Genomic DNA, 22,404 nt, shown 5'->3' with positions numbered 1-22,404 from the left:
GCGGCCCAAAATGGCGGCGGCGCTGCTGCTGCTGTTGCTGACGAAAAGCCCGGCCCGGCGCGAGCGACAATAGAGAAGAGAGAGCGCGTGAAGGGAAGGAGCGGCCACTCGCTCGCGGGCTGGTCCTCCTCAGCCGCCGCCGCCGCCGGTTCCCTCTTCGCCGCCCGCCGGTCTAGCATGGTGCGGGTCCGCCGCCACTTGCTCCCTTTGGCCGCCCCAAGCTGACCTATCCTCTCTCACTGAGACTCTGCTCGCTCTCTTCCGCCGCCAGCATGGGCGAGAGGTTGGAGCTCAGGCTGAAGTCGCCAGTGGGAGCGGAGCCGGCCGTCTACCCCTGGCCCCTACCCGTTTATGTGAGTGTGCCTGGAGAGAGTCGTCCTTGGGCGCCCCGGTGGGGTGGAGAGGAAGGAGATCGGGGGGGGTCCCCACGAGAACGGGGGTCTTCCGAAGGAGCAGGGAGTCCCAGGAGGGTTACTTTTATGGGCACGGTAGGAAATGAGAAGTACCTTTTTGAGTGGCGAGGAGCCCTGCGGGAATAATTTTAATAAAGTAAAAAGGAATTTGGAGGAGAAAATTAACCTGGGGATGGGGGGGATGCAAAGGAAAATCCGGGTACAGTTTTATTCGGTGTCATAGATGGCAGGCACGTCTGCTGGGAGTTATTAGAAATAAAAGGGGGATAAAAGTTTGGGAAAGGTAGAGTGGGAATCTCAAGGTTTGTTGTTTTTTTTGTATGAGAGAGAACTGGAGGCTGAAGTGAAATCAGCTATGAGGTTAGCCTGATGGAAAGAACAAGAGTGTTATGTGGAGGGAGAGCGAAATAATGTGCTGTCATTGTAGTGAAGTACATTACAAAACTGAGTTGGGGAGGATTGACAGGCAGCTGTTTGGTGTCATTTCAGCAGGTTTTCACTTAAGATTATATGGAGGGAACCGAGCTAGTGAGAATTACCTTTTGAATTCCTGCTAAACAGAAAATGAAAAGGGTATTTTTGTGCTGGGGAAATTTAGTAACATTTATTACAGAGTACAGTATTGTGCAAAGACCCTTTGGTTGGGTGCATTGTGGGGCTATTATGTAAGGCATAAAAAATGGGGAAGATCTGATAGCATTGTGATAGAAAAACTGAGGGGTGCTAGCACCCTTGTTCCCTCCCTCCTTCCTTTCTGACGAAGGAGAAAATTTTGAAACTTCACCTTCAATATTTTGTCTTCATCTGTCTACAGTACACCATCTTTTCTCATCCTCCCAGACTTTTTTGTCCCAGGCACTTGTCCTGGGTTGACCTCATCATAACCTAAGTTCTCAACTGCCTTCTAAACCAGATATATTTGGAGTTGTCCTTGAGTTATATTGCTGCCAATTTTCTTCATGCTAGTACAGTATGTGTTCTGAAAATGTGCTGTTTTTTTTCTGCTTCCCTTTTTCAGGCTTTAGGTTTTCCTTTTGATTGATTACCTTAATAAAAATTTCCATTCTTAACACATTTACAATGGTTTTTATAATTTGCTATCACAATCTGTATGCAACAGCTTCTAATGTGCATATTTTTACTAGGAAATTAGACAAATTAATGCAGAATAAGCATGTTTATCCTTATCAAGGAGTTCAAAAGATAAACTCTAAAGGTAGTTCATCTCTTGAATATCAATTTTTGGATGCAACTATGAGAGAGGGTCTTTAGGATTAACCAGAACATTTTATCAAACTACTGGCTGCATTCAGAGTACATATGACATTTAAGTGTGTGAACTCCTCTGTGTATGTTATGGAAATTCAGGCAATAGAATTTATCCTTTTAATAGTTCAGTTAATCAAGGCTGTGTGTGACAAACAGCCACTGTGGAAAACAGGATTATGGATTTGATGAAACTCTGGTCTATTCTTGCAAAGGAGCTCTCACATTCTGTTGAAAGTACTGTATTTTATATATTTTGTCTTCTTGATGCCTCTTTTGCAGTCTTTATTTCTTGTTTGTTAATCATAGCATTGGAAAGTTGGAAGGTCATCTAGTCACTAAAGTTCTTGATGAATTCTGGTTTATGAAATGCAGAAAAAGCTGCATTCCTGATGGACAGTTGCCTACATTCAGTGTAGCTTTTCCATTGCCTTGGGACTTATTTTATTCTTTTATTCTCACTGCTATTGTGATAATCTATCTTCAGAGAAGGGGTGACCTCCTTACAATTTAATTGTTGCCTGCCAAACTCTGGAATTTGCTTTAGCCCCCAAATCCTCAGTTGACCCACAGATAGCTGGCCTCCCTCAGGACACTGTTGTTGCTTTCTTGGTTCTCTGCCAACTCTTTGGTATTTCCCACCCTGTCACTTTTTTTTACTTGCAAACATTCCTTACATCCCAGGCCAGCCATTTTAAAATAATCCTACTTTTCCTGTTGTGGGTGACTCATTATTTGCAGATACTCCCTGTCCACACCCAAACAATATTTGTTCCATTCTGTTCCACCCTCTGACTTTTCTACACTCCATAATCTCTGTCAGTAGCCCTGCTCAACAGTCTCATGTTTATATTTTCATGTTGGAACTACTCTTGATTAAAGGTTTATCTCTTTTTCTCTCTTTTTCCCCCCTAAGCACCTTAAATAACCAGACAGTGGGTTTAAGAAGGGTTGTAATTTGGGACAATTGTTTCTGTATGAATTAGAAAGAATGTCGGTATAAAGGCTAGGATATTATTTCTATTCTAGGTAACAGACTTTTGAAAGAAGGTAGAAAGAAGGCTGATGATGACTAAATAAAAAAAATAACTGGAAAACTAATTAGGTTTTCTTTTACTTCCTTTCTTCAGGCCTACATTTTTGGAATTGCTTTGGACTGAAACATAGAAGGATGTGCAAAGTTAACTTTCTGACTGTATTGAATGAGGAATAGGTTTCATTTTCCTCTGTTTTAAAAAGGAAATGAAAGTAGTGGGAGGAGGAAGATAGAACTGAAACCTTAATAAAGAATACTCTGCAAATTTCCCTTTCCTCTATTTAATGATAACTGCACAAATTCATTTTTCTTAATTCTGTAATTGCAGTCCATATTTGGTTACTGCACTCATCGGTGATGACGCTTCAGTTTTGTAATGCCTTGGCTGTATAATATTTTACACATTTCACAAATTTTGGCTAACTTTTTCTAATGAATCATTGTGTTTTGTAATGATGCGGCCCTGGGAAATGACAGTTATGAATACAGAATGTGTTTGTGGGGGTGTCAGAGAGAGAGAGAGAGTGTGTATATGTGTACATCTTCACATATTTGCCATACTATCTGTTTGCTATCTTAGCAGGGGCGGGGAATTGCATTCTTGTTGGAGAACGAGCGTATAGTATTTTTTAAAAAACTTGACATGGAACTGTTTGGCTATTCTTGCACTGTGTGGCATTTCTCCATTTGTATTCCATATTTCACAATGTAAAGAAGGTAGGGTGTACAATATATCGAGTTTAAATGATGCAGATCAGAACTGGGCATCTATTTTTTTTTTGAACCAGTGGAGGAACCATAGCTTTTCTGCCTACAAGCTGGTAAAAATGGCTACCTGATGCATTACTGGAAGAGGTGGGCTGAAACTGTTCAGCCTGATTTTTTACCTTGGGGTGGGTTTAAGAGTGGGAACGGAAACATGTTGCTTCAAAAAGGCTATGTGTTTCCATTTTCAACCAAAGAACCACCGAGGCTCAACTTTCACCCAGCGAAAACCATGCTACTGCCCTAAATGAAGTATTTTGCTATTGAATTTTAGTGACCTGATCTCGAGTTGCCAGAAAGTCATATAGTGTAGATATTTGTACTGCATTTCAGCAGATGATATGAGGAATTAGAATAGCTTTTTTGGTGGAAAGATGAATAAAATCTTTGTGCTGTCGTTGGCCTTAAGACATCTTGGCTCATTGGTTATCTGGTTTCTAAAACTTCCTGCTTATTTAGGAGGGTGAGCTATTTTTGACTGCCATTCCCAGAGATCATGGAGCCTGCAGTTGTTCATGTGTGAGAGAGGTGCACAGATAACTGGTGTGCTTTTTACTTTATTTTCAATTTCAGTATAAAGCCTACAGTAATTGCTATCCACCTTGGCTGTAATCATAAGTAAATGTACATGGGAATAAGTGCTATTAAACTCTGCAGATCATCTTAGTAGGCATGTAGTATATTATCATAGAGTACTAGAATCATTTCCACAGAGCATATTTTAAGGTGTGATCATTACAAAACATTGTTTTCTTTCTGTATATTAGTGTTTACTAATGTTTGAAATTCTGATTTTTTTCAAAGCTATTTTAAAGAAAAGTATAGCAAAAAATAACAACGATATATTTTTCTAAGCATGAGGTGGAGACGGGTTGCTCAGTGTAATGTAGTGAAGAAAGTCCAATTAAAAGGATTAGAAAGTAGTTAATTAAAAACAAACTCTTTGTTGTAGGGCTGTTTCTAGTCAGCAAAGACAAAATCCACTAGCTAGGCAAAATATAATCTGGCCTGGTGCACAGAAGCTTTTTCCTTCATCTCCAAAAGATCAGGCCAGTGGTTTATCTAATCTAGAAGTCTCTCTACTATGATTAACATTATAGTAGGTTAGCGATATTCTAGAGGACTATATTTGTCTATCCATTGTTTCTTAGAAACAAATGAATGCAAGCATTTCAGAATTTTATTCTCCCTTTATTCACTAAAGATGTGAGCCATAAAATGTCTGCTGTGCTGTGGTGCCTGCTACAAGTCCCCGGGGAATTAATATGCTTCGGTTGCTCCGTGGCAACTATCTGCAATTGGTTTGACTGGGTTTCCCACAAAATAGTTCCTACTGATGAATGGAGTGCATTCAGTTTGTAAGTCTACTCAAGCTCTTGTAGAAGTTGTAGCAATCAATTAAGGACAGTACATTTATTTTAATGTGATCTCATCTTGAATGTGACAGTTCTGTGGCATCCTTTCTTAGAATCTGTCATATTTCAGAATCTGTTGTTGTTGTAATGTAAAGTAGTCTATTGTGATTGTCCAATCCTGGCTGTCTTTATGATCACCAAATAAATCTATAACATCTTTGTTGAATCAAAGTATCTGGTTTCCAACAATAGGCAATCTAGATATTCTTGAAAATTTCACAAGTCCACAGCCTACCTAGCTGAAATATCTGTTTAGTGATTTGGCTAATTATTGCCAGCTTAATTAGTCCTCCATATTTATTTTACTTATTTTCTTTATTTCTATCCTGCCTTTATTATTATAAATAACTCAAGGCAGCAAACATACTCCTTTCTTTTCCTGTTTTCCCCACAACAACACCAACAGCAACCTTGTGAGTTGGGCTGAGCTGCCACAAAGTGACTGCTACCCAGTTAGCTTTCATGATTAAGTCAAGACTAGAATTCGCAGCCTCTTGGTTTTTAGCCTGGTATTTCAATTACTAAACCAAACTGGCTCTCGTATTGTCTGTCTAATTCATTGTTAAATCTGTCTTAACAGATTTATCTCATGACAGGGAGTTCCACAAGATTGTGTCAAGAAGTATTTTCTATCCAAAGGTTGAACTCCCAGCATTGGGAGCCTTTTTCAAATTGCACTGAAATGGCTGCAGAAAGAGAGAGCAAGGCAAGCCATGACAGCAGAAATGTGCAAAATCTTTTTTTTCTCTTTTTTCTTTTGGAAAATAATCTTGGAAACCAAAGCAACTAGACTAGAGGAATATTGTACTGTAGTCAAATGGAGACTTTATTTTTCATTCTCTCTCTTCCCCCCCTTCTCCTCCTCTGGTATAGAAGCTATTTTGGCATCAGGGAGAAGAGGGTCTGCTGTGGTTTTGGAGCATAGCTCTCTGACGTCAACAAAATGTCTTTTAGTTTCACTGCTCTATTTCTTCCTGTTTCTTAGGCAGCAAAGTGGAAACTACCTGTGTTATATGTGGCAGGTGACGAGAGTGTTCCATACAAAAGGCCAGGTTTGAATTTTTTGGCAACAGGACACCTCAGGAGACTGGAGAAGAAATTTCAGTTTCTTAAGAGGAATATCCCCTTATACATGGTCCTATCTTAACAATTTTCTGCTTTGCCGTAAAAGCAGTTTCTGGTAACATAGCCATTTTGCAAGTTGGAGCTTGTACCTAAGTAAGACATAGCAGAGATTTTCCAGGGTTTTTTTTTTAAGCATGGTCGACTATTTTTCTTAATCATGGTTGACTAGCCTGATCTAACCAGATCTCCTAGATCACTGAAAGGTTTCTACCAGCTCTGCTAATGCAAGAGCTATAAAACAAGAAAAGCAGAATATTAAACTTTGGACCTTTGCTTGCCTAGTAGGCATTCTGCTACTAAGTTACCAGCAAGGATTTGTTTGTATGTTGGATTATTTCAAGATCCAGAATGAGTTGCTAATTACATTGGCAATGTCTGTTACAAATTCAGTATTTTTTTCAGTGGCAAAGAATGGAATATCAATACTGTGACCACTAGTTATCCAGAATAGCCAACTAGCTGTTTATTATAATCATGTGTCATTCTTCTTTGAAAAAGCTTGTGACAGTGAATAGATCCCTTTTTTCCCCCTAACACCCTCCCACCCCTACCCCTGTCTGCCCTTTCCTTGTGTGGTAGCATAGTCTAAGAGAGGAAGTTTACTCTGGTAGATTTTCATGGCTGCCTGAAGATTTGAACAAAATTCTCCCAGTGGTAGTCCAACACTGGCTTTCTCCTCTGCTGCTCTCATTTTCTTGGAAGTCCTGTTGGGTTGGAATGATGAGTAATAGTTGGAGTTTCTTTTAAAAAGTTTAAAAAGCCAATTTATGACTCTACGTGCATCCAGAGTTTATTGGATAATCTACATGTGCATCATAGTGATAAAAAGTGAGACTGCTAGAGACAGCAATATTTGCATAATTGCTTAGCTGACAGAGGGAAAGGCTGGTGTCACAACGTTGGTTGTTAAGAGCTTGGGCGGGTGATGTGAAATGTGTATTCCCCTGCAAAGCTAATTAAGGCTGTGGGAGAAGGGTGTCTTGGTGTTCCAGATGCAGTCCTCCCACTGGCTTTCGTGTCAAAGATAAGCGTGTATGACTCTGCCTCCCACCTTCAGGTTTCCTGAAAAGGGATGTAGAGGGTTTTTCTGATGAATCAGAAGTGAGTATTTTTTTTTAATAGAGTAAGATGATTCTTACAGGGCTGAATGATCTCCCCATCTCCCTCAGTGACTCAGAAAATATTTTCTGAAGTTGACCCCTGGCATTCAAAACATTTGCATGTGAAATAGAAGTGGGTTGTGGGTTTTTTGCTTCCATTATGCCCCCAGCCTTTTGCAATGATAAGCAAGCAGGGTGAGTAATTATGTAGGTTCTTCATAGTCACTGGGATTAAAAGGTTATTTCCCTGAATGTCTTCTAGGACAGGAGGAGTATATATTTCTTCTCTTGAGAATAGCAAAAAAGGAAAAGAAAAAAAAGCTTTTGAATGAAATTCAGATTCTTGGATCCATCTGTGCAATTTTCTTATAGTAGTATGGAAATGACCTGTTATTGCTTTTTTGCAGGCTGGCTTTTTTTTTAACCTCCCAAACTAAACTATAGCTCTGGTATTTGCTTGTAGTCTCCCCTCCAAATGCAGGTGGTCCTCAACATACAACCATTCATTTAGTGACCGAAGTTACAGTGGCACTGAAAAATGACTTAGGACGGTTTTTCACACTTACCGGAGTGTGAAAAATGCAGCATTTTTATAGTCACGTGATCAAAATTTGGACACTTGGCAACTGGCATGTATTTATGATGGTTGTAGTGTCCCGGGTCATGTTACCCCCATTTGCAACCTTCTGACAAGCAGAGTCAATGGGGAAGCCAGATTCACTTAACAACCATGTTACCAAGTTCACAGCTGCAGTGATTCACTTAACAACTGTGGCAAGAAAGGTTGGGAAATGGGGCAAAATTTACTTAATAACTGTCTTGCTTAGCAGTGGAAATTTTGGCTTCAGTTATGGTCGTAAGTTGAGAACTACCTATAGACTTCTGACTTGGTCTGCTGAAACCTGCCATCTTCTGAGCCTCAGTTGGCTGGAAATTGGGCTATTCCATGAATTTTATTTCTCTGGGAAGTTTCAGAATTTCTTCAGAGAATATTGTAGGTTCTTCAGTTGGGAAATAATAAAAGGGAAAGCTAATTACTTAAGGTTTTCTTCATCTAAAAGCTCCAGCAGAAGCAGAGAGTAGATGATGGACAGCAATGAAGGACAGTAGTAAGGCCCAACACATTGACTGAACCTTATCAACTCCAGGCTATACTCCATAAATTCTTTGTAAAATACCTCTGAGGTACATGGATGAGTTAGCACTATATAGCAGTGGTTTTACAGTTCATGGATGGTGTCAAAAGGGGCTGTGGAAGGTTAACCAAAATTTTCAAACTCTTTTACATTGTCATAATTTCAGACCATTGCTAAATAAAGCCATTGGTAGGTGAGGACTGTCTGTAATATTGAGTATTTAAATAATAAAAGCAGCTGGCTATTTTATTTATTATCAGCAATTTCAAGTGCAACATTTTTATATGAGGCTAGACAACCCATGACCTCTTGGGTCACTCTTTCACACATATTTTCTTACCAGATTCTTCAATGACTTCAGTAATGATAAGAGCTTCTAATCTCCTGCCTTCAATTGAAAAACTGAGATATATATTCGAGAGATGCATCTCCCCTGAAAATAGCCCAGGTTGAACTGCATAGCATAATCAAACATTGGCACAGGAAATGTTTTATAACATATTATGTCATAGCAATAGCTGTAGACTTATACAGGTAGTCCTTGACTTACAACAGTTCATTTAGTAGCCATTCTAGGTTGCGTCATTGAAAAAGCTTGTAAGCCGCCCTGAGTCTTCGGAGAAGGGCGAGATATAAATGGAATTTTTTTAAAAAAAAGTAATTTATGACCCTTTTTCACACAACTAGCAGCATCCCCTTGGTCACATGATCAAAATTTAGGTGTTTGGCAACTGACTCATTTATGACGGTTGCAGTATCCCAAGGTCATGTGATCCCCTTTTGTGACCTTTGGACAATCAAATTCAATGGAAAAGCCAGATTCACTTAACAACTATGTGACTAACTTTAACAGTGCATGGATTCACTTAACAACTCTGACAAAAAAGGTCGTAAAATGGGGCAAAATTCAATTAACAACTGTCTTGTTTTGGGCCCAATTGTGGTTGTAAGTCAGACTACCCGTATACCATCCCATAGTGCTTTATAACACTCTCTGGATGGTTTACAACGTCAGCTTACAGTATTGCCCCTAACAATCTGGGTCCTCATTTTACTGACCTTGGAAGGATGGAAGGCTGAGTCAACCTTGAGCCTGTCAGGATCAAACTCCTGGCGGTGGACAGAGTTAGCCTGCAATACTGCCTTCTAACCACGCCACTACCATGTTTTATCATAATTTTGGTGTCATAATTTTTTTTATAAAATTTGCCAAATTTCATTTCCATTGGAGTCATGTGTCTTGTATTTTTAGATGTATTCTGTAAGTTAGCTAGTTTGAGGTACCTTGGATCAAAAGGTTTTGTTCTATGGTGCACCATTTTGCCCAGTTAAAGATTACAGGAATCAGAATTTTAATAGTATGTGAATACTGTCTGCGCCTAGGAGAATCTGCCTATTCTTTGATGAGGAGGGGAGCTGTTTGATGGGTATTAGGAAATACAGTACAGCATTAAACTGAACTGGAACTAGAACCTTTGAAAGATGACCTTGGTAAAAAGTCTACTCTTTAGAAGTTTGCTTATCGTTGATAATCAAAGTTTGAAGATAGGATGAATTAATTTAAATCAGAGCAATTAAAAAGTCTGATTCAACTAATAAACTTAAGATTTCTAATTCTGTATTTCCTAAAGTAATGGTTCCTAAAATCTGATCCATAGTAGAGTACAAGTGAAGTCTAGTTCATGTGGCAAAACAGAATTAAAAATAATGTTTAAAATGTAGCCACAATCAGAGGAGACAGCTAAAGTTGTTTATTTAGATGGGTATGCATCATGTGTCTCAAAAGAGAAAACCCCTTTTTAAAATGTAGCCAGAATTGAAGGAGACGACTAAAGTTATTTGTTTATTTAGATGCTTATGCCTCTAAATCCAAACAGACCCTTTTGAACACAAGCATCTCATTAGGTTTGGATGTTCTTTTAATGTAATTTTGTGGTGATGTAGATATATCCAGGGGAGGACAGTTGTATCATAGCATTGGTAAGTACCATGCTACCAGTCCTTATTTATTGGCTCCTAAAAGCTTTCAATAGTAATGTAGTGATCCACATAAAGAAAATACTGACTAAAGAATAACACATCTATCCAATATGGGAGTTTTCCAGATGACATTGTCAAGTCAAAAGTTTGTTCCATAATCTCAGTTTTCCTTGTCCATTAAGCTCTCTACCACTCCCCCCCCCCCCCCCCGGAAGCTTTCTGACTTGGATACCATAAAGAACCTAATGCTGGCGTAGTCTGGTTTCCTAGGCAGATTGAAGCAACAGTTTCATGAAATTGAAATGCCAATGTTTCTTAGGAATAATCCTAATAAATTTGAGAAAAGATCAAAATGGCTCTTTACTCTTGGGGAAAGTTCCTTTATCTCAATTGTAGGGATACTGATTCTGTTAAGAAATAAAATGTGTTACCAATATCCTTATCTTTAGCTATACTCATCTGTTTATTCTATATAAGATCTAATATTTACATCTCTAAGATAAAAAAATAACTCAATTATTATTTAAAACATTAATTTCTCACTTAATATCCATTCCTAATTTTGAAAGAAGGCTATTTTAATATTTTGAAAATGATAGAGTGCTATTTATAGCTCTACCATTACAGAGATTTTCATGTGACTCATATGCTGCTCCGTTCCAGTTTATCTGAAAGTCTTTGTATACAGCTGTTCACATGATCATCTGTTTAGAGTTATTCACAGTATATGAATAGAAAGTCAGAAGGAGGAGCTATATGTCCTGCATACATAAAGAGATTTTCAGTGAAGTTCTGCATACCACATAATGAATTCAGTTCAAAATCTGTTCTGGTTCAGGGAAAAAACTATGTTGTTTTTGTTTTAAATTTGAAATCAACTGAAAATATAGAGGGCTAAGAACACAACATTTGATAGCAGACTTTCCCATCAAACAAATGCCTCTTATAACTTTCTAATATTTTTAAGCATATTGTTTGAATTCTTAAGCTTTTACATTTGAGAATCTTCACATTCTTGTATAGCATCCAATTAAAAGACACTTGTGAGTAAAGATATTCCCATTTCTAATCTCATCGTTGTCTTGAATTCACTAGGAATATGGAAAGCTTAATCAGATTCTATCTGTAGCTTCTATGTTTTTGAATTCAGTAAAGAGAGCAGGTGTTAATTTCTATTTATTTGTTACTAAAAGTGGATAGTTGAAATGAAAAGGACTCATTAAGGGCTATTCTTTTGCATTAGAATTTTAGAACAATATTGTGGGGTTTTTGTGAGACACGGTTAATATTAAGAATTTTGATTATAATAGTAAAATCTAATGTAAACCAATCTTAAAGAAAGAGAAGTGAATAGAAAAGAGTAAAAAGTGAAAAAAGAGAAAAGAATATAATAGAGGAGGAATATATATATATATATCGTATATACTTGAGTATAAGCCGACTCGAGTATAAGCCGAGACCCCCAATTTCACCCCCCAAAACTGGGAAAAGTTGTTGACTCGAGTATAAGCCGATCCGCCGGTCTGCAAGCCTCCGCCGCCGGCGGAGGCTGGATCCGCACTCTGCAAGCCTCTGCCGCCAGCAGAGGCTCGATCCGCCATTTTGCAAGCCTGAATACACAGGAATACCCTGTGTGGCCGCGGCTCTCGGGGAAGCCCTGGCTGTCCGCTTCCTCGCTCCACGCTGCCATTCGGGGCCCGCGCGTTCCCCGGACAAATCGCGGCGCCCAGCAGGCGAGGAAACACGCCCGCTCCAGTCGCCCCCCCTTCCCTCAGGAGACGCGAAGCAAGTGACCGCCCGGAGCTTACCGAGGACTTGCGCGCGGCCGAGGCTTCGGTGCTTCCAGGATCGCGCGCACCTCTCCCAAGCCGCCGCCGTCCGGAGACCTGCTGAAGTTTGGGGAGGTGCGCGCGCACCTCCCCAAACCTCCCCAAACGTCGGCAGGTCTCCGTTCCTCCGCGCAGACCTGCCGACGTTTGGGGAGGTTTGGGCGCCTCCCCAAACCTCCCCAAACGTCGGCAGGTCTCCGTTCCTCCTGCCGACGTTTGGGGAGGTTTGGGCGCCTCCCCAAACCTCCCCAGGTCTCCGTTCCTCCGCGCAGACCTGCCGACGTTTGGGGAGGTTTGGGCGCCTCCCCAAACCTCCCCAGGTCTCCGTTCCTCCGCGCAGACCTGCCGACGTTTGGGGAGGTTTGGGCGCCTCCCCAAACCTCCCCAGGTCTCCGTTCCTCCTGCCGACGTTTGGGGAGGTTTGGGCACCTCCCCAAACCTCCCCAGGTCTCCGTTCCTCCGCGCAGACCTGCCGACGTTTGGGGAGGTTTGGGCGCCTCCCCAAACCTCCCCAAACGTCGGCAGGTCTCCGTTCCTCCTGCCGACGTTTGGGGAGGTTTGGGCGCCTCCCCAAACCTCCCCAGGTCTCCGTTCCTCCGCGCAGACCTGCCGACGTTTGGGAAGGTTTGGGCGCCTCCCCAAACGTCGGCAGGTCTGCGCGACGTTTGGGGAGGTTTGGGGAGGCGCCCAAACCTCCCCAAACGTCGGCAGGTCTGTGCGGAGGAACGGAGACCTGGGGAGGTTTGGGGAGGTGCCCAAACCTCCCCAAACGTCGGCAGGAGGAATGGAGACCTGGGGAGGTTTGGGGAGGCGCCCAAACCTCCCCAAACGTCGGCAGGTCTGCGCGGAGGAACGGAGACCTGGGGAGGTTTGGGGAGGCGCCCAAACCTCCCCAAACGTCGGCAGGTCTGCGCGGAGGAACGGAGACCTGGGGAGGTTTGGGGAGGTGCCCAAACCTCCCCAAACGTCGGCAGGAGGAACGGAGACCTGCCGACGTTTGGGGAGGTTTGGGGAGGCGCCCAAACCTCCCCAAACGTCGGCAGGTCTGCGCGGAGGAACGGAGACCTGGGGAGGTTTGGGGAGGTGCCCAAACCCCCCCAAACGTCGGCAGGAGGAACGGAGACCTGGGGAGGTTTGGGGAGGCGCCCAAACCTCCCCAAACATCGGCAGGTCTGCGCGGAGGAACGGAGACCTGGGGAGGTTTGGGGAGGCGCCCAAACCTCCCCAAACGTCGGCAGGAGGAACGGAGACCTGCCGACATTTGGGGAGGTTTGGGGAGGCGCCCAAACCTCCCCAAACGTCGGCAGGTCTGCGCGGAGGAACGGAGACCTGGGGAGGTTTGGGGAGGTGCCCAAACCTCCCCAAACGTCGGCAGGAGGAACGGAGACCTGGGGAGGTTTGGGGAGGCGCCCAAACCTCCCCAAACGTCGGCAGGTCTGCGCGGAGGAACGGAGACCTGGGGAGGTTTGGGGAGGCGCCCAAACCTCCCCAAACGTCGGCAGGTCTGCGCGGAGGAACGGAGACCTGGGGAGGTTTGGGGAGGCGCCCAAACCTCCCCAAACGTCGGCAGGAGGAACGGAGACCTGCCGAGGTTTGGGGAGGCGCCCAAACCTCCCCAAACGTCGGCAGGTCTCCGTTCCTCCGCGCCCTGCCTGCCTGCTTCTTTCCGCTGCGGAAAGAAGCAGGCAGGCAGGGCGCGGAGGAACGGAGACCTGCCGTTTGGGGAGGTTTGGGGAGGTGCGCGCGCACCTCCCCAAACCTCCCCAAACTTCGGCAGGTCTCGGACGGCGGTGGCTTGGGAGAGGTGCGCGCGATCCCGGAAGCACCAAAGCCTCGGCCGCGCACAAGTCCTCGGTAAGTTTTTTTGTTGACTTTAGTATAAGCCGAAGTGGAATTTTTCAGCCCAAAAAGTGGGCTGAAAAATAAATGAATAGAAATAAGTTTAGTGACTTTTCACCTCCTGTAAATTTAGAAACATTTATTTCTTCATTCCATATCCCCTTTCTTATTTATAAACAAATCAATAAAACATTGATAATGTTGGTGTCAGCAGAAAGTCCATAAAGGGTTGCCAGAAATTATAACATCTTCTTTTAACCTAGATCAGATAAACCAACTTTACATTCTTTCCTTTTATTTCTAAAAGGCTTGACTTTTAGTTTATTCAGATATTGTTGTAGGATTTGGTTTCTCTTGATTTCTTCTTTGTTGCATCACACAGAACATTTCAAAGCTCTGACAAGCCTCTTTAAATCTAATAGGAAAAAGTTATCTCTCTCTTGGTTTATCATTTGCATTTCCCTTTTAAATTTAAAACCTCAGCCAGTTTCTTTTGTAAAATCTAATGAAACACCCTTTTGTAAAGTCATTATCTTGCCCTGTCAGTTGTAAATCCACTTTCAATGCAGTCTCTGTTTGTCAGATGAAATTTGTTTTATATTTGTTATATCTTCAACAGTGCAGAAACAGATATTACCGACATTGTTGAAATTGTGGTTACTATTTTCGGATTCTCTTCTTCAAAGTTTCCTTCAATTATTTCATTGTTAAACATTTTGCAACATTTTATAAGCTTATACCTGAAAATGTTAGCTCCCTTAGTATCATTTTTTGAAATCCTGAAATTGCTTATCTTTGTCTTGTAAAAACCAAAACAGAGAAGCTGCTTGTTCTTTAGAATTAATTCCAAGAGCTTATGAAAAAGCTTCAATACTCCGATTTTACCTGGACCCTTTAGACAATTTATAACTTTCTAAGATTAAAATCTTATTTAGCTTTTTGCTGCTTATTTCAGTTTCTTTAAATATATAAGGATGATGATGATGATGATGATTCAGGATTGAAGTCACCAGGTGTTTTCAAACCCATTGTTCTCTAATAGCTTAGAAGTAATTAACGAGAGGTTTCTGAAAGTGATTAGAAAGTGAGATCTGCAAATTTAAGTATCCTTTAAAACTCTCTGTCTTGATTGTAAAAAAGAAGGCGGATGCCTTTGTCTCCCAGTGCTCAATCCAGGGAAAATTGCTATCCTCATGGACTCCTCATGAGGAACAGCTGTTTGAAGTATATGTGGGCAATCTCCTGTCCTCTGTTTATCTGAATAGGTTCCAAGGATCTACTGACCAATTCCTTGGTCTTTGCTGCAGTCATTGGCTCTGCGTCTTCACCCTACCATTCCCAGAAGTCATCAAGAATCTTGTTAGTTTTGACTTAAGGATCCAACTAATCCATATTTCTGCTTTCCACAATTAAGCAGATGCTCCCGGTGGCCCCAAGAAGGATATAAATGCAACAGCTTACCCTTGTTGTCTTTCCCTACCATCTGGAAATCAGATACTGGCTTCTTCGAAATATGAATGTTCTATAGAGCAGGGGTCCCCAATTCCCGGGCTGTGGACCGCCACTGGTCTGCAGCAGGGCAAAACTGGGCTGCACAAAAGAGCGAAAGCCCATCCGCACATGCACGGCGTGCAAGGCAGTGTGTGAAACCATCCCCCTCAAGTTCACGGTCCCTGGTGCCCAAAAGGTTAAGGGCCACTGCTATAGAGACAACATGGCAAGCATTGGTTTCTACTTTTGCGTATTACTATATAAAATAGTGCACATTTTTTTTGACATGGGTGCCTACAAAATTTGAAGATAAACTATAAAGAAGCCTTATTACCGTATTCCCTTTTGTTTCAAAATGCTGAATTGAAATAAAATTGGCCTATGGATTTGGAGGGATTGACCTCCTTCCATTTTGGAAGTGGAACTAGCTCCTCTGTTCCACTGAATGCAACTGGTAGTATTTAGCATAGCCTTCATCAAACTGTGGTGCCCTGAGATAGGATTGCAATAGGTTGATCTAGTGTTGTGTAGATGATATTAATTGGACACTTTTCACAAATGTATTCTTAGTTGGGGGCAAATAGGAAGCATAGAATTTGTGTTGTGTTATTCTTGATAAAATGTTTTAATAAAGGAGGTTAAGTTTCCTTTCTCTGCATTTGCAAACAATGTTTATTAAAGCACATGACTCTTGCACTGACAGCCAACATAGATGATGTCACTTCCTAGATGTCCTGAAGCCACCTCTTTCTGTTTTTTTTGTTGTTTCAGGACAAACACCATGATGCTGCTCACGAAATCATTGAGACAATTCGGTAGGTGTTAAGGCAAATATGCACTGCAAAGCTTTCTCTCCCTTGTGCTCCCAGGGCTGCATCTCAAAACAGCAAGTGAGTCTTCTGATAGGGAAGAGATGAAGAATGGAAACTTGGTTCTCGTTAGGATTCTGTGCTTGGTGTGTAATCTCAAATTCTTACGATATGGTATGCTTTTCCATACAGACTTAAAATACCGTTTCTGGGGTCCATTAAAAATAATGAAACAAAAGAATATAGGATATATAGGACATACATTGTGGTAAACTATTATTTTGTTACCCTGGTTTGCTGGCTGGATTCACTCATGAGGACCCAGATTGTTGGGGGCAATAAGCTGACTTTGTAATAATGCCGCTTGGGGGCCCCCGAAAGCCCTAATAAGCAGGCATATACATAGAATGAAGGCTATTGCTAAGCACATTGGTTTGTGCTTAAATTGTAAGCCGGCCTGAGTCTTCGGAGAAGGGCGGGATATAAATGGGATTAAAATAAATAAATAAATAAATAAATGTTGCCAAATCATAAATTATGGCGAACAAACTATTTGACCTAGTCACACAACATCCCAACCCAAAACTAAATCCCATTCTGATGTCAGAATGGGACAACTCGCCGCAGCCATCTCGCTGCGGCCAACTCATCGCGGGACAACTCGACATGGCCAACTCGCCACAGGACAACAATTCGATTTAATTACCGTATTTTTTGGACCATAAGATGCACTTTTTTCCCAAAAGTGGGGGGGAAAACGAGGGTGCGTCTTATGGTCCGAAGGTGATCCGTATGGCCAGCCCCAACCTCTGCAAGTGGAGCATGAATCGGCACGCGCTGAGAAACGCCGATCTCACGCTCGGTTTCAGCTTCCCTTGCTACAAGAGAAAGCAGGCTGAAACGGAGTGAGAGAAATTGCCAGGAATGCGAATCGGCTGATCTCGCGCTGCTGCAATCTGCCTCGTTTCAGCCTGCTTTCTCTTGTAGCAAGGGAAGCTGAAACCGAGCGAGGGAGTTTGCAGGAGTGCGAGATCGGCCGATTCGCATTTCTGGCAATCTCCCTCACTCCGTTTCAGCTTGCTTTCTGCAAGAGAAAGCCGGGCTGCAGGGCTGCCTCCGCGGGTACTGCTCTAATGCAGAGAGGGAAGGACAAGGAGGGAAGGAAGGAAGGGACAATGGGAGAGGGAGGGAGAGAAAGAGAGAGAGGGAGAGAGAGAGAGAAGGAGAAAGAATTTTTTTTCTTGTTTTCCTGCTCTAAAAACTGGGTGCGTCTTAAGGTCCGGTGCGTCTTATGGTCCGAAAAATACGGTACTTAATAATTATTTTTTAAAAAAATTGTCATTCACATTTCATTTTGTTCCTCCTTTGGCATCCTTTCTCTAATGGCTCTGTTTCACTACTTATTCAATATTAGTGTAACTCTTGTCCCACGGCGAGTTGTCCCATGGCCATTTGGCCATGGCGAGTTGTCGTAGACCCTCTGATGTAGTTATGCTGTATGCATCATCTAGTCACAGACTGATTTAGTATAAGGGGGAGTAACTGGGTGGAGGTGATTGGTAGATTAACAACAAATTCCCCCCTCCTGCTCCCGCCCTCCCCATCTTTTAATTGGCCACAGTATTTGGATCTTTACACTGTTTTATTTATTTTAGCTTTTGTATCATTTTTATCTTTTTAAGCTTGTAAGCTGCCCAGAATTACCCTGTGGTAAGATGGGCAGCCAGTAAATTTTGCAAACAAACAAACAAATAAGGCAGCATCTTAATTGCAGCCATAGTGTTTTCAGCCATAGACTTTCACATCACCTGCAGTATGATTCTTCATGTATAAATTCTATGCTTTGCATTGGAGCTGTATTCTTTTCCAGTTGAGGACATTCTTCAGTGTTTCCCAGTGCCAAGAATAACAGCGTATCTGTGTACAGGTTCAAAGGTGATCATGTACCTCAATCAGTTTGGCTGCTAGTGAGGCAGATGATGCAATGTGTCTCCTTGGTTTTTCCCCTCAGTAATTATAGCTGTGGATCTACTTTGGGAATTGGATAGTAGGCAATGGACTAGATTCTCTGTATCCCAGTTTAGTATACATTGCTTGCAGTTCATCCTTTTATCCTAGGACATAGGGAGGCATGGGATCTTTGTTCATTATTCTGGTTGTGTAGGTCTGGATGCTGACAATATTTCTGACTAGTCTGCAGGTTGCTCAAGTGTGCTATATTCTGACTGAAAATGTGCATTACAAGTAGATTTAACCTGTTCTCTGAACAACAGATTTATTACTGTTATCTGTAAGGCCTACAAAGCTTGAAATACATTCACTAAAGATTATCATATCCTACCGTAGTTGTAGAGGATCAGAGCAGATCCCTTTGTAACTTTTGCAGACTGATGGTTAGTTTGTCAGGATTAGGTTTAAAGAAATGAAATTTGCAGACATTCTGAAACTGGAGGAAAAAGCAGATTTTTTTTAATTCCATTTATATCCCGCCCTTCTCCGAAGACTCAGGGCAGCTTACAAGCTTAGCAGTAGCCTTCATTCTATGTATATGCCTGCTTATTAGGGCTTTCACACACACCCCAAGCGGCATTATTACAAAGTCAGCTTAATTGCCCCCAACAATCTGGGTCCTCATTTTACCTACCTCGGAAGGATGGAAGGCTGAGTCAACCTTGAGCCTGGTGGGATGCGAACCTGCACTAATTGCAGGCAGCTGGTGTTACTTAAGGAGGCATTAGCCCACTGCTCCACCAAGGCTCTTGATTTTGAGAACACATTGAAATTTAGATATGAACTTAATACACTTAAAACATAAATGAACTTAAAATGAATGCATCATTAACATATTTATGAAATTTACAGAATATGTTATAGTCTACGTTTGTTTTAATGGTGCTTATAATTTGAGCAAAACACAATAGCAACCTAAAACTATGGACATCCTATTTTTGTTCAGAAGAGAGAAAAAGTGTGCAACAAACTACTGCATCATATGTAAAGATCTGAAGATTTACTTTTGGAGAAATGGGGATAAATAAAAATTGAAAAATATTTATTTTGTATTAAAACAGTATATTTGAATAATATACAAGTACAGCATAAAGGACTAAGAACATATTTGATGTATTTCTGTATTCACACATTATTTTTGATGCTTATTTATATGGATTTGACAGACTTGAACATTGGGCACTATGTAAAAAATGAAATTCAATGGTGAAAAAAGTAAGGTTCTATATTTAGGCAAGAAAAACCAAATGCACACGTATAGCATAGGTGGTACCTTGCTCAATAGTAGTAACTCTGAGAGGGATCACAGAGTCCTAGTGGTCACTTAAATATGAGCCAGCAGTGTGCTGCAGCTGCCAAAAAAAGCCAACACAGTGCTAGGCTGCATTATCAGAGGAATAGAATCAAGATCACGTGAAGTATTAATACCACTTTACAATGCCTTGGTAAGGCCACACTTGGAATAAAGCATCCAGTTTTGGTCACCACAATGTAAAAAAGATATTGAGACTCTAGAAAGAGTACAGTGAAGAGTAACAAAGATGATTAGGGGACTGGAGGCTAAAACATATAAGGAGCGGTTGCAGGAATTGGGTATGTCTAGTTTAATGAAGAGAAGGATAAGGGGTGACATGATAGCAGTCTTCCAATATCTCAGGAGTTGCCACAAAGAAGAGGGAATCAAGCTATTCTCCAAAGCACCTGAAGGCAGGACAAGAAGCAATGGATGGAAACTAGTCAAGGAGAGAAGCAACCTAGAACTAAGGAGAAATTCCCTGACAGTGAGAACAATTAATCAGTGGAACAACCTGCCTCCATAAGCTGTGAATGCTCCAACACTGGAAGTCTTTAAGAAGAGACTTGTCTGAAATGGTACAGGGTTTCCTGCCTGAGCAGGGGGTTGGACTATATATCATCATCATCATCATTAGTGTACAAGTGTGTCTGTACATGCACACGTACTTACCCATATATGCTCCTTTGGCAGGAACATTACTATTGAGAGCAGGACTTTCTCTGCTAACCAGTGAGACAAGACTTGAGATTTTACCTCATAAGAGGAAGCCAACTAACTATGTTGCTTTGAATATTAATGGGGCCAGAAAAGATTCAGTCCTTCATGTATGGGAATTATTTCACCTTTGTGCCAATAGCTTGATTTTAATAGTGCAACAATTGTCTTAAGTAGCTGCTCAAATAATCTTAGCTGGATTCTATCAGAAACGTATTTCTAACTATGCCTACTGTTCTCCCTCTTTCTGATTGCATTAAGTAGCATTCTGTCAAAAGATCTCATTGACTCTTGTTATGTATCACAAATGGCTGGCTATCTTGTAGAAAAACCACTGAATCTAAGCCTTCAGATAACTCCTTTCTTTGGTTCAGAGGGATGTGGTTTTTAAGTTTCTTGGGCAAAGCAGCATTGCCTCATTCCCACTGCTGTTGCCTTCTCGCATTGTTGATGCAATACAGAAGATAACCTTTTATGGGACTCTCAAGTGAAGGATAAGCTCCAAATTGCCTTGCCCAATAACTGGCCCTTCTGTCTGACACAACCTAGCTATTTAGAATATTACCAGTTTTTGAGGCTAAGGCTTATCAAGAGAGTTCACCGAGGAGAAAGCAAAAACATAGGTACCTCTAAGAGTTCCTTCCCTAGGTCTTCCATGAGTCAGTTTAGTCTAGTACAGGGGTAGACAACCTCGGAACTTTTATGACTCATAGACTTCGACTCCCAGAATTCCTGAGTCAGCTGTGCTGACTCAGGAATTCTGGGAGTCGAAGTCCATGAGTCATAAAAGAGCCGAGGTTGCCTACCCCTGGTCTAGTGGATAAGGCACCAAACTAGAAAATGGGAGATCATGAGTTCTAGTCCCAACTTAGCATGAAATCCAGCTGGGGGACTTCAAGCCAATACTTTTCTCTCAGCCCAACCCACCTCACAGGGCTTGTATGGGGAAAATGGGAGGAGGAAGGAGTGCACATTCAGTGCCTTGAATTATTTTTGTAAAAATAATAAAAATGGAATATAAATAAATAAAACAATAACTCTGCATGATATGGAGATTCTCAGCCGTCCAGGTCATGGTTGTCCCGAAGGTGCTTTTTCAAGAGGCAACTGGTCTCTCAACAGAGGGTGAGGGATATGACACCATCTATCTCCAGTCTACAACACAATCTTTTCAGCAGTTCCAAGAAGGTTCCCACGCCCATTTGCATTACTCCGGTGACCCTGAAGACACAGATAAACCTCCAAGTGGCCTCATTGATTCGCTAAAAGAATGCAAATGACCAGCTGTCTGCAAGGAATATAAATCCTTCCATCCTCCAAAATTCAGTCAGAACTGAAAAAGCTTCTTGGATGAGAAGGCAAACGTCTTCAAAGAAAAACAAGAAAGTCCAGTTGCCTCTTGGGGAAAAAAAAACACCTTTGGGATATGCATGATATATATGGGTCAAGGAAGAAGGGAGATACAATAGAAAAAGTAGTTTCTCTTTCTGAGAATTTTCTGTGTGCCTCAAGACATAAACAAAAATATATGGCTAATAAGTTAAAACAGAATCAGTAACTTACAGTGCTCAAAGCCAGTGACCATTGTCTTTCCAGAAGAGGAATAGTAATTGGTGTGGATTGCCTCTTATCTCATTGTATCTTGTTTTGATATCACTTCTCCCCAATGTGTTAACCTGCTATCTCCAGACTGAAAAAAACCCCCACCATTTTCCAGACTCTGCATCAGTAGAATGCAAGTGACATTGCTCTTTAAAGCTTCCATTGATGTTACAGGGTAAACCAGCGGTAGGCAACCTTGGCTCTTTTATGACTTGTGGACTTCAACACCCAGAATTCCTGAGCCAGCCATGTTGACTCAGGAATTCTGGGAGTTGAAGTCCACAGGTCATAAAAGCCAAGGTTGCCTACCCTTGGGGTAGACCTACATGAGCTGCTTATCTTGGTTTTTTTAAGGACTAGCTGTTGGGGAGCAAGGCTAAAGTTTTTTTTTCCCTTGTAATAAGTTTTTGCTTTGCCAGCATAAACATCTGTCCTTGCTGATGGTGATACGCAAACATTTTTTCTCCTTTAATTTAGAGTTCTGCCAGTGAATAACTTATCATTTTAGTTTCTATTACCCCAAATCTTCAGCCTTTACAGTACAGGTGGTCCTCAACTTACAACCACAATTGAGCCC

At 41.8% G+C, this 22,404-nt stretch overlaps 1 protein-coding gene across 1 annotated transcript in view; it reads left to right on the top strand.

The window, feature by feature from the left end:
* DOT1L (DOT1 like histone lysine methyltransferase) overlaps window positions 1-22,404 on the top strand; it is a 96,500-nt gene continuing 74,096 nt past the window's right edge. The window contains exons 1-2 of the mRNA XM_081312921.1: window positions 1-353; window positions 16,167-16,210. Of these exons, the coding sequence (XP_081169047.1) occupies window positions 273-353; window positions 16,167-16,210 (125 nt within the window). The 5' untranslated portion in view covers window positions 1-272. The remainder of the gene's footprint in view (window positions 354-16,166; window positions 16,211-22,404) is intronic.

This window comes from Vipera berus (assembly GCF_964194415.1).
Source record: "Vipera berus genome assembly, chromosome: 1".
Lineage (NCBI taxonomy): Eukaryota > Metazoa > Chordata > Lepidosauria > Squamata > Viperidae > Vipera > Vipera berus.
Note: the sequence above shows the minus strand (reverse complement) of the source record. Positions and strands in the feature narration are given on the sequence as shown.